The sequence below is a fragment of the Pteronotus mesoamericanus genome, unplaced genomic scaffold (genome assembly GCF_021234165.1).
Source record: "Pteronotus mesoamericanus isolate MK-2021 breed Mesoamerican mustached bat unplaced genomic scaffold, CSHL_Meso_final scaffold_507, whole genome shotgun sequence".
Taxonomy (NCBI): Eukaryota; Metazoa; Chordata; class Mammalia; order Chiroptera; family Mormoopidae; genus Pteronotus; species Pteronotus mesoamericanus.
The window spans coordinates 5,542,860-5,555,318 of NW_026555319.1; the positions used below are offsets into that span (position 1 = coordinate 5,542,860).

Consider the following 12,459-nt stretch of genomic DNA (forward strand, 5'->3'; position numbering starts at 1 on the left):
AATTCAAGGAAAAGCACTTCTTGGCTGGAAAAAGTAAAATGCAAAATAAAAAATGTTGAATTTTTCTTCGTTTCTGGGAGCACACAGGAGTGATGTTTTAAAGAAGCGTATGTCCATTTTGTGAGCAGACTAGCGCAGGGAGCCGGCGCAGGCCAGCGTGAGCGGTACCCGGTGTTTCCGCAGGGGTCCCCGAGATGCTCCTGGTGAGGCCGGACTGGGCCGCGATGGTGACATGCAGCAGGAGCTCGGCTCGGTTCATTAAGCTCTTCACTAACGCCTTCGTTTTAGCCAGTGGGTGCGAGGGTTTCTGAATAAGAGAATTCACTTCTTGTAGGAACTTCTCCCTATAAAGAAAGGCTCAGGTGCATTTAGTCGTTCTCTAGTTTACCAAAATCAAAGTTGTTTAATTAATTACAAAGGGTATGAGAAGACAGAGGGAAAACTAAGCAAAAATTAAATATTGTTCACCTCCCCCTCTCCTCATCTGAGGGGAGCAGAGCTATAAACTGTGGTCGGTTTTAATTCTTTTTGCCCAGTTTCAAATGCCATGGTGCTAACTTTTGAAGGTTACAACAAAAATCTCCAAATTACCAAATGACTTCCAAGTCTAAAGTATTTAGCACAATATTTTTTAAAATATCTGTTGAGACTAGATCTTCACATTTTGTTTTGAGCACCAAGGGAATAAATTAGCTTTACATAGTTATTAACATCACTAACCTCAGAGATAGGACCATGTTTTCAAGATCATTTCCATCAAAGGAGACTTCCTTCATTGAACACAAAAGTTCTAGTTCTTTCATTTTGTTCTAAGAAGGAAAAATCAAGAAAAGATGGTATGCAGGATCTTCAAAAGCTGAGTTTTACTGCACATGTTAAAAATAATAGAGAATTTCAAGGGAAAAAAAAACACCATCTTTGGTCCATATGTCTACGCCAGAAGCACATTTGTAAGTTATTATTCGATATTTTAATGATTAAAAATGGTATGGACCACTTACTAAGGATTTCTTCAGTGCTTGTAACTCTGCCTTTGATTTGTTTTTTAAGGCTTGAAAGCAAAATTTGATAATGATAACTTTTTTTATAACACTATTAATCAGTTAAAAACAATAAGTAATTTATTATTTGTATTATTGACATATTGATCCAATAAATTTTACTTAACATTTGGGGGACGCAACATTCTAAGAAGCGACCTCGTTTCATCTCTACATGCAGCTAGGCGGCTGCACTGCGACGCGTCGCACGACCCGCTCACCTCGTTGAAGTGGTAGTCGTAGAAGAAGGGCACGCTGTTCTCCAGTTTCCCCTGTATGGCATCATCCACCTCACTTTGCCACTTCTGTTCCAATTCTGCAACACTCTGATACGTTAAAATAGAAAACAATGTGAAAATTGATACAAGATAAAAATAAGTGCAATCTACAATTCAGAAGTTTTAGTCATAATAATTTTTAAAAATTCAGATCACTTTGTAAACGTCATTAAATTTCTGGGAGAGAAATTATTTCTAACATTTATAAGAGAGATGTTGGTGTTTCAGCTTTCACCTACCTGCAGCTGTCTCTCCATGGCACTGAGCTTCTTAAAGGTCTCGCCCATAATTTTACACAATAAATCATATTCCTCAGCGTGTTCTTCTTGATACTGGAAATTTATTAGGGACTGCAGTGCATCAACCAAGTTCAAGTGCTTAATGACACATGATACCACCATTTCCTCCATCACATCTGGCTGAATTACTTCTCTGTGGTTACAATGGAAAGTAGTCAGGTATATGCCATGCACTCAACTTGTCAATACTTTTTTATAGATTCAAGGACATAGGCTTTGATTTAAATACATTAAATATTCACCATACCTCCTTTATTCCAATAAAGAGGCATGAACATTGTATGATAGCTTTCCTATCAAGTTGACACTAACTAAATATATTTAACTGATAAAACTAACACTGGCTAATAAAACTGAAAATCAAAATAAAAGACACTATGACGCATACATTTTGAGCTATAGTCACATTAGAGCTGGAATAGTTCTCGGGCTAAAGGAAGACCTTTGACATCATTTATATACCAATTAATTTTATGCAGCTTGTGGTATTTCATGTGTATGGATGTTGGATTGAAAGCTACGATGCTTCTGTATTTTTTCCATTTTAAATTTAATCTATACTTTAAATTTTCTCTGAAATGGCTAATTTTGCCTCAGAAGGCAGAGCAGAGCCTATAAAATAGATTTCACTTTAAGCAAGAACATCTCAAAGACATCTGTAATAGTAAAACTTCATGTTCTAGAATAAAGACCCCTCCCTCACCATCTCTCTTAGCATTAAAAACAAAGAAATGCCTCCAGAGTCTATGGAAATGAAAAGTTGATGACTACCAGTAGAAGGTCAAACTACCTGAGAAAAACCTAGAGCCTGTCCAACTGTAACATGCAACAGAATCATGTGGAAAAATTGTGAAAACATAGATCACTAGGCCCCATCCTCAGAGGTTCTGATTCAGTAGGTGGGAATCGGGGCCCAAGAACTAATGAGTTCCCAGGTGATGCTGACTGCCACTGCTACCTGGAGGCCCACACCTTGAGACCTACTGACCTAGAATACATCTGGGGACACTCCCCAGGGCACTTGGTTAACAGTCATTAAGTAAGCATAAAATTAAAGGTTCATTTGCTAGACTATAAGAAAGATACCACCTTCAACTGTTTAAACATTTTTTTCCCCACTGGGAAAAAGGAAATGCTATATAGCAACATACTTTATACTTGGTCTAAATTGAGGTCTAGCACGCCCAGAAATTTCCCTGAGCTTTATCATGATTCCTGGAGGCAGCCTGATCCGGGGCAGGTCAAAGTAGCTTCCCACTGGAGGCACAAGGATGTCAGAGGGGTAGGTGAATTCCCTGTCTTCCTCGATGGTCAGAGGCAGCGGAGACGGGCTGGGAGTCAAGGCCGGGGAGATCACACCATTGGCCTCCACCTGCCATTGGCACCTGAACAGAAAGAAAAGAGTTTCTTCTCTTCCTCTTCTATCTGGAAAGCTACTTAAAGTTTGCAGATAAATCAAACATATGAAGGATCACATTATGTGTTAAGTATTTGTTCATCAAACCTTCTTTAGGAGAAATTAGCATATTATATGAAACCATATTTTTGGGAATCTGCCTGCTTCCCAACATTTTGACCCAGCAATCCCACTTCTGGGAATATATCCAAAGAAACCCAAAACATTAATTCAAAAGAACATAAGCACCCTTATGTTCATTGCAGCATTATTTACAATCAACAAGATTCAGAAGCAGCCCAAGTGTCCGTCAGTAGATGTGTGGATAAAACAACTATACGGCATTTACGCAATGGAATACTACTCAGCCATAAAAACAAAAAACAAAAAAACCCCAAAACTTTACCCTCTGCAACAGCATGGATGGACCTGGAGAACATCATGCAAAGTGAAATAAGCCAGTCAGAGAAAGGCAAATACTATATAATTTTACTTAACTAACAAGACTCAGACAGACAAGAGACAGACTCAGAGAGAGCGAGCAGGATGCCAGCTGTTGCGGGGAGGGAGGTTAGCAGGTGGAGGGATCGAGCCAAAAGGAAAAAGGACTCAAGGACATGGACAACAGTGTGGTTGATTGCAGTGGGGAGAGGGATATAAGGGGTTAAATGGTAATGGGAAAACTACAAAAAAGTTTTTAAGGAAAAAGAGAAAATTTCTAAATATATATAAAAATTGAAAGAATTGCATGTTAACACTCATATACCCATTGCCTAGCTTCTTGAATAAACATTTTGCCCTATTTGCTTTATCTCCCATCTACCCATTGTTTGGGGGATCTTTTAATTTAATTATATGATATTTGTTGGAGAAAAGCTTATGCAGTTCAAGTCTATAATTTCAAATTTAGTGAAGTAAGGGCCAGAAGGCACTTCGGTGTAATTTTCATTTTATTTCTTAGACACAATGGCACCTTTGGGACTGTCAGGCAGTAGGCATGATCAGCTGGGAAACACGCTAAAAGTAGTTTTCCACATCAAGTCCTTTTTCCTTTGTGAGCAAAAGTAGCCCCACTTGAGCTTTTTGTTACCTTTGCAAAAGTTTGGACCGCAACAGCTCCTGACAGGCTTCTTCTTCTTTGGTAATTTCTGGTCCATTGTACAGGATTCTTAGCATGGAACAAGCTAACACAGACAGACCTAAAGCCAGGTCTACCAGAAAGGGCAGGCCTCCTGACACATCCTCCGAAGACTCCTACAAGGCAGACGGGGCAGATGGCGCTGGTCAGTGAGCACGGCAGAGCCTGGGCACCTGTGCTCCCCCCACTGCCCTGCCCCAACCGCGGGGCTGACAGAGCAGCGTCGAGCATCACTGACATGGCACGTGGGGGCAGCACCCAACACCACGAGCAGATAGATGGTGGCACTGAATGACCACAGAGTGAAGTCTCAACACAATTCAGGAGAGAGAAGAGCCAAAAAGACTCCATATTAGAAACAGCACAAAACTCATGCATGATTCTTTGGGTCGCTCCCTCTCGGCTGTGCCTCCCTGGGTATAAATCACTATTTCGTCGTTGCCTCCATCCTTACTTAAACAAAGATGCCAATGATGACAATGAATGCACTCAACAAATATTTATTGGGTGCTTGCTGTGTACCAGTCATTGTTCTAGGTTCCTGAGATAACACCAGAGAACAAAACAAAGATGCCTGCTCTCGTGGAGCTTACATTCTAGCAAAGAATTCCACTCCAGAGGGTCTTAGCTTGGTTAAACTTTAAGCAATCTCCCAATCTAAACTACATTTTACAAACCAGGCTGGTAAACTCCTACTATTCTATCTCTCTCTCTCTTTTTTTTTTTTCCAGATTGGAAAAGAATTTATTTGCATAGATTCTGGGGGCTGGGGGTGGGGTGGGAATAACTTTTGGGCACTGCTATTAAAAAAGACTAGATTAAATCTATTCACATGGTATAACACAAATAAATAACCAGAGAAAGACCCAGTCTAGCAAAAAGAACCTTTGGGAATAGAATGAAAATAATCTGACCCTATTACTCTTAAAACCAAAGTCCAAGTGCTTCGTGTTGGAGCTTTCTCTGCCCTATGGAAAGATTCTGGAGGCAGATCACCCCTCCAGGCTTTGAAGACAGAGCACCTAGCAGCAGGCTCTCTGTGCTGCTGAACTGATTTAAGGTCACAGCTCATTTTATTCCATAAAACTACTACTGACTATCAGTAGTCTACCTCCTGTCAAATGGAAGAGATGGATGAAACAATAGCTCATATTTTGCCCTAATTCCAAGGCAAATATGATGTATGTAACAAAGGCACAAAGGAGAAAGTACATTATGCCCACAGCAGTGGTTAGAGTCGAGTACCTGAGCGCGAACTGTGCAAGCAAAGCCCCACATAGCTTTATCAGGAGTGTTGTGCTCACGGCCACTTCTCATTTCAAAGGAGAAGGTGACTGTATCTCCTTCCACCTTAAAATTTAAGGGGGGAAAATGCACTTTAAAACAGGACACACAGTTTTCAAGAGAGCAATGAATTTCAGAGATTTACTTTCAAAAGGACCACAGCAATATTTTACTCCTTTTCTCGCTGGCTTTTTAAATTCAAACTCCATCCCCTCTCATTTGGACACCAGCCTTTCAGGTGTCTCTCCTGACCAGATAGCGTTTGAGATGAGGCATCTGTGAAATGGATCACAATTGCCCAATAGCAGGATCAGAGTAAAGATGAACCAAATCTTAAACATAATTTCAATGAGTTCCTCAAATTTCTGTTGTTTCTGCCCTTCTCCCCCTCTCTCCATGTCACCACCTGCTTGTGCCAACAAGGCAAGCAAATGGCCAGTGTCTGGAAGAAGACATAGCCAGTGCTGGAAAAGCTTGCTCTGTAATGTAGAATCCACACCATGAATGAGAAAGAAAAGGCAGAAAAATAGAGGCGAGTGGAAAATGCTGGGCTGGGCCAGCTTTGGATGCATCTGGACTAGCCCCACTAGGAGAGACTTGGGGTCTATTGCTGAATTAGAGAGGGTACATAATGTATGTGAGATAAAGGCTCTGGGCATAGATTTTAGAGAGGTTTTCAAGTTTTAATGGGCATTCAGTTCATATTTAAATTCTGGGTAGATATGTCGTGCAAGGGCCCAAATTACAAAGTATGGTTCGAATCATATCAGTCTGAGAATGGGTCATTATTTTTGCTCCAAAGGCCCAAATTCATCTGAGAACATTGATCCCCCATTTTTTCACTTCGGCGGCCCTCTGGTTCTGGGACACCCATCGTAAGGGAGTCTAGAGAAGAAGCAAGCTGGGAGAACGAGCGGTCCTCTCAACAGACAGGGGAGGAAGTGCCGTGGCTGCCTCGGCCCACGGAGCGACCTGTGCGACGGGCTCCGGAGTGGCAGGGGTCTGATGCCCTGCAAGGGAACGGAGGGTTGCTGTGAATGGAGCAGGGCCGGACAGGCCGGCGATGCAGCCCCACCGTACCAATAGCCCCCCGGCGAGCTCTGTTTTGAATTCTAGTTAATATGCTTGGGCCCATGAGGGATAAAGTTCATTTTCCTTTTCTAGGGAGCAAACGTGACCAGATACCATACCTTCACCAAGTCTTTCGGCCAACCGGTTCCTAAGACACTACGGCTGCCGTACCCCAGTGCATTGCCTCCGTACTCAGCGACCTTCCTACTGTTTGTGTTAGGCCCCGCGTAGACCACCAACTTCAAAACAGAAAATACACTGTTAGACTGTAAAAGAAAAACAAAAACAGCATCTACAAATAAAAAGGCTGTAGAACACGTTTGTTTAAAAACACATTTATAGCCAGGCCCTGGTGTCATAATATAACTAAATAAAAATGTCCTGATTTTTTTTTAAAGGCACAAATGATACTAGTTTGAACGCAACTGGCCATTGGTATTTACAGGGCAGCCACAGAATAATAACAAATATTACCAATTTATTGACTTGGGGACCTCATATTAAAATAGCTATATTCAGCTAATATATACATACATGTATGTGTGTGTATTTTTAAATAGCTATTTTAATCCTAAATAACCACATGTAATTCATTATTAAAAGGTACAGTTTGCCCTCTCAAATCTTCCCCAAAATTAATAAAGTGAGTAAATACAGGTGAAAAGATGGTTAGATTTCATACAACAAAATAAAAGCAAAAAAACAAAAACAAAAACAAAAACAAAAGACCCTCGAAACCTCAATAAATGAGGATGTTAAAAAATGCAACAAATGGAAAATAAGCCACGTATTCTTAGAATGCTGCTTTATGATATGAAAAAAAAGAAATGACCCAAATTTGGGCCAGAAAGGGAACTGCTTCTTCTTGGGTTGGTTTTCATGTATCAACACTTCTCTTCAATAAAGTCCATTCATTTACATTCACTTAACCAACTTTCTAATACACAGGAGAACCATTTAGAGGCCGTTTGGCATTCAAATGCTTTCACAGGAAGGGTAAGGCTCTGGCTTCTTTAAATACCAGATCCTGCCTTCCAATGTGTACTCTGACCGCCTCTGTCTGTGTCAAGAGATCAGTCCAGAAGCTGCACTTTTCAGCCCTGGACACTTAGCTGTTTGTGACTTCTTACCCTTCTTACACTGTTGGGGACCACTGAAAAAGTAAATGTTACTTTTGTCCATGTTGTTAGTGAGCACCCCAGGCCTTCACACTAATGTACACTGCAGTTGTGGATTGCATGCATCAGAAGTTACAAATTAGGCTTTTAAAGGAGAAACAAAATGACACCAACTAAAATGACAACCTCTTTTATTTCCACTTGAAACAGTCATATAGCTTGAATCTAGGAAATGGGGTAGCTCATGTTCCGACTAGGAAGGGGTGTGGACTGGTGCCAGGAGACAAAGGTTTTGAAAGGCCCACTGAAGACCACTTCTCTTGCTTGCAGCTAGGGTGAGTTTTGGGGGTAAAACCCCTGCAGACATCTGGGATTTTCACTAGCCTTAGGTAATGGGGAAGAGGATTCTATAATTTGCGCAGTAATGTGTTTTACCCTCCCATAGTATATACAGTTAAGGAGTCCTTTATTTTTAACCTAAAAACCTCCCCTGGTGGGACTTAAGACCATTTGCCCTTACACAGTTCACAGAGGAGAGATACAGCAGATAGCTGACAATTTACATAAAAATAGTCCTGTGTATGAACAAGGCTATTAGCTAATCCTTCCGTTGTTCTTTTATGTTACATATCATAATTTCTTTAGCCTCCTAAGTCCAACATAATGATTTACAATGCAACAGTTATAAACAGGAGAAAATACTATAAGCCCTAAAGCACTTCCTTTTACTCATAATTTGGTTCAGCCACCAGGTTGGAAACTACACTTCCTTGAAATCTATGTGGGCCCTGAGGTAATGGCAAAGAATAAGTGAAACACAAACAGATCCTAACACGTCTGAAATTCTTCTAAAAGGCCACCTTCTCCCAAGATACATGAGAAGCCCCAAGAACTAGGCAGTAAGACCTTTCTAGATGAAAGGACGCACACATCTACAGGAACTGTGAGCAGAGAGAAGGCAGGAGGTAAGCAGAATGGAAAGGAAAATTCCCTTTGATTCAGATCTAAACTTTGAAAGCTTACAAAAATCCACTTTCAACATGTCATTAAACACTGGTCTTAGACTGCAGCAGTGCTGGCTTTTTGGCGCCCCCAATCACTACCCTTCAAGGCATTATCTTAGGGAAGTTCTCCTAAGAGATATCTGCAGACAGAAATAAGTCAAGAATGGTGACCAGCAGCAAAGAAAACTAAGAAGCACCTAAAACACCAGCTTATTAGAGGAGGAAGCCATTTTGAAGCCATTGGTGCTTACTTTGTCATAGTCATACTGTGAAGAGCATCTGCTATCAAATCTAAGGTACAGGCAACGAGCTCCTGGGATGTGGACGGTTTCTTTAAATTTGTAGTTGTCTCTGACAGGATGGACTGTTTCCACAGTCTTGCCAGCAGCCCATGGAGCAGGAATCTTTAAACCGGTGAGAAAGCCTGGTTCTTCCTTCTCTTCCAGCATTCTACAACCAAATAGAACGCGACTGAGTTCACCAGCAAGGGGAGGAAAAAAGAAAATGTATACACAGGAAAATACAAAAGGTTAAGAAATTTCACTCTGATTTTCCACAGCGTGCAGTATGATAACATTGTGGCTCAATACAGTGGTGACTGGAACATTTAAAAAATCCTCTATTTAAGGGGTTTTTTTGTTATACAATTTACTTGCATTTTTCCTTTCTTTTTTTCAAAGCAGAAGCCCGATTCATATCCAAGAGAGAACCTTGCTAACTTGCATTTAAAGCTACTCAGAAAAAAGATACTGTAAAGGACCTTTATACTGGCCACTTTCCAAATCCTACAGGATTAATATCCTATAAAGTTTCCTTTTGTGAATATCTAAATGTCAATTGTTGAAAACTCCATGAGTCTACACAACCACTGTTTACTCTAATTTTTACTAGAGAAAGGTGCTTTCAGTTCCTCTCACCCACTGAAATTGAACTCTCGAGGACATCACAACCCAAGACTGGGGAATATAGACTCTACAGCGGCATTTGGCTGTTGTAGGGTTCTCTTACAGCTCTGTGCTCTCCAACAGGGGTAGTTACTTAGTAAAATGTGGCCAATTGAATCTAAAATAAATACAATTTAAAATTCAATGTCTTGTTCACATTAGCTGATTTGCAAGTACTCAATAACAGCATGTAGCTGTCGCCAACAGTATTGGAAAACAACAATACAAATTTTCATCATTGCACAAAGCTTGGATGGATAGCATACTTCTCTAGAAAAACCCAGAAGTCCTTCCTTTCTGATCAATGTTTTTAAAGGCAGCTTCAGTGAGATGTAATTGACATATACTAAACTGCACATATTTAAAGTGTATAACTTGGGAGTTTGGCCATATGTATACACCTGTGAAATTTCCTCCTTCTTGGTAATACAGGCAACCACTTCTTTGCTTTCTGTCTCTACAAATTAGCTTGCGTTTTCCACAGTGTCATTTAAACAGAATCATACCGTATGTACTTTTTTGGGGGGAATCTGGCTTCTTTCACTCAGCCTAAGCAGTCTAAGATTCATCTGCATTGTTGAATACATCCATAGTTCATTCCTTTTTATTGCTGAGTAGGATTTCATTGTACCATTATAACACCATGCTTTATCCCTTCACCTGTTGATGGACATTTGGGTTGTTTCTTGTTTTGAGCTATTCTAACTAAAGTTGCTACGACCCTCATTATTCAAGTCTAAAAATCTAGGCTTTCTTTTCTCTTGTGTAAATACCTAGAAGTGAAATAGTTGGGTCATATGGTAGGTATATGTTTAACTTTTTAAGAAACTGTCAAACTGTTTGCCAAAGTTGTATATTTTACTTCCTTATCATTAGTATTTGCCAATTTGCCAATTTTGAACTAAACTCTTGATCTGTAGGGAAATTTATTCTAACCTGTTCCTATAAGACTATAAAGCAAGTCTATAATTATCTATAAAATTTTGTCCCTGACTTCCAGTCAGACAATCCTTGCTAAAAATCATTGTTGTAAAAGGAGTCCTAGGCTTTCACCAGAAGAAAACAAGGCAGGGGTTCCTGCGAGGAAGCTGCATCACTCACCTCTCATCAGGGAACAGCCTGCCCTTCTGGTCTGATGCACCACATGGGGAACAGCCCACCTCGGCAAAAACTGGACACTGGGTTTTAAGCAGCAAAGCCGTCTGAAACACAAAATCATCATCATGCCTTAAAGTGCTTACAGTCAGTTATCTGGAGGGTCCTAGAGCCAAACTTAGAATTCTCTCTTAAATCATCTTTTTGCAATCCTAGTCTATCCTCTTTTGCTAGGAAATGCTTTGCTACTTAGACCACTAAACATCATTTTAGTTATTGCTGGAATGGAACATGTTGATATTGATTACCAACAGCCAGAAAGGACTCAGACAAAAATACCACGATAGGATCTCAGTAGCCTTTAGGTTAGCATTTTTACAGCTGACCAGCAATTAGTACTTGCTAAAAGATTGCAGTAGGTAATTAGTCAAACAAATAAAATGTTTCCCTTAATGTTTCAGTTTACTTTCATGACACAATAAAGTTTCCTCATTCCATCATCATTTTCCATAGCTTCTGAGAGTCATGCTTACATTTATTCTGCCTTCAGGGAATGCATGAAGCCGCAATGTGAGCTGGGCTGGCCAAAAAGCAGTTCACTTGGCACAACAAGGATCGTACCTGACTGGTATAGAGAACCAGCTGCACTAGCTGCGGCATCAGGGCATCGGCCATGGTCAGAGTCTGCAAATTTGGATGCATCAGGGAGGTCAGTAACACTGGAAGAAGGTGCCCAAGCATAGTTGCCTTAGTAACTTGTTCCAAGCCTTTTAACCTAGAAACAGTTTAAGAAAACACACAGGTTAAGCAATTCCCAATCATGTGAAAAAGCAAATGACATCATCTTTACCTGACAAAAATCTCTTAACTGCATTTCCTTGAACTACTGAAGCACTTAAAATTACGGGCAATTCAATCCCCAAAGTTCCCATTTTCTACCACTGAGGGAGGAAACAAATCTCAGATTTCACCTTCAACCTATAAGTTTGGGGGGAAAAAAAGTTTATATGGTGAATTCCATTGTACCTTTGAAGCACTTTATAGATGGGTCCCTTAGATAAGTAAACGGCTACTCCAGGCAGTTAGATCTGCAAAGTTCCCTTAGCTCTAGGGCTTCCCTGAGTCTCTGGCAGCAAGAAAATGAATGGCTACACCAGTTCACCTGCCCATAGGAGTAATACCCACTTCTGGCCTAGAGAAACTGGCTCACGCAGGATACAGAGGCAGGGAGATTTTTCATTTGTCTTTAAAATCACATCTACCCCCTCCAGTTTTATTAAGATCTCACTGACATATAACATTGTATAATTTAAAGTGAACAATATAATGATTTGACATATCTATATACAGGGTCCAGCAGAAGTAACACCTGCTTGAGTGTGGGTGGTAGGGTAATAGGGGTGTAATAGTTTATAGTTTTAATTTGAACATTTTAACTAAAATGTAATATGGTGTGCTTGAGCGTGATATTGTTATGTTATAGAATTACATGCTTATGATTTTATAATGAAAGATTTTATAATAAAAAATGGGCATTATTTGTACTAGACCTTATATTGTGAAATGATTACCAGGGCACATTCTTAATATCCTAATCTTCAGCTCGAAGAATTAAGGTATGTGACTCGCCCAAAGAAAGACATGGGTTAGGTAAGTTCTCTAAGACTACTCAGGACTTTGGGATCGGATCCAGAAGCAGAGATCAGGTCTCCCAGGCTCTCAGACTGCACCTCCTCCCAGGGCAGGTCTGCACCACGGGCCAGCAGTGGCCCCTACAAGCTTTAACACGCCA

The 12,459-nt window shown here is 40.4% G+C and overlaps 1 protein-coding gene across 8 annotated transcripts in view; it reads right to left on the reverse strand.

Moving 5' to 3' along the window:
- The window catches only part of HECTD4 (HECT domain E3 ubiquitin protein ligase 4), a 151,730-nt gene that overhangs the window by 66,656 nt on the left and 72,615 nt on the right, over window positions 1–12,459 (reverse strand). For 6 of the 8 annotated variants that reach the window (XM_054593993.1, XM_054593992.1, XM_054593991.1 and 3 more), the window contains exons 19-29: window positions 11,289–11,442; window positions 10,674–10,774; window positions 8,880–9,078; window positions 6,626–6,772; window positions 5,397–5,501; window positions 4,104–4,267; window positions 2,769–3,002; window positions 1,558–1,750; window positions 1,262–1,366; window positions 721–809; window positions 169–344 (exon numbers count right to left, since the gene is read on the reverse strand). In XM_054593993.1, coding sequence (XP_054449968.1) covers window positions 169–344; window positions 721–809; window positions 1,262–1,366; window positions 1,558–1,750; window positions 2,769–3,002; window positions 4,104–4,267; window positions 5,397–5,501; window positions 6,626–6,772; window positions 8,880–9,078; window positions 10,674–10,774; window positions 11,289–11,442 — 1,667 coding nt within the window. The remainder of the gene's footprint in view (window positions 1–168; window positions 345–720; window positions 810–1,261; window positions 1,367–1,557; window positions 1,751–2,768; window positions 3,003–4,103; window positions 4,268–5,396; window positions 5,502–6,625; window positions 6,773–8,879; window positions 9,079–10,673; window positions 10,775–11,288; window positions 11,443–12,459) is intronic. The other 2 variants (XM_054593995.1, XM_054593994.1) reach the window with 1 other exon arrangement.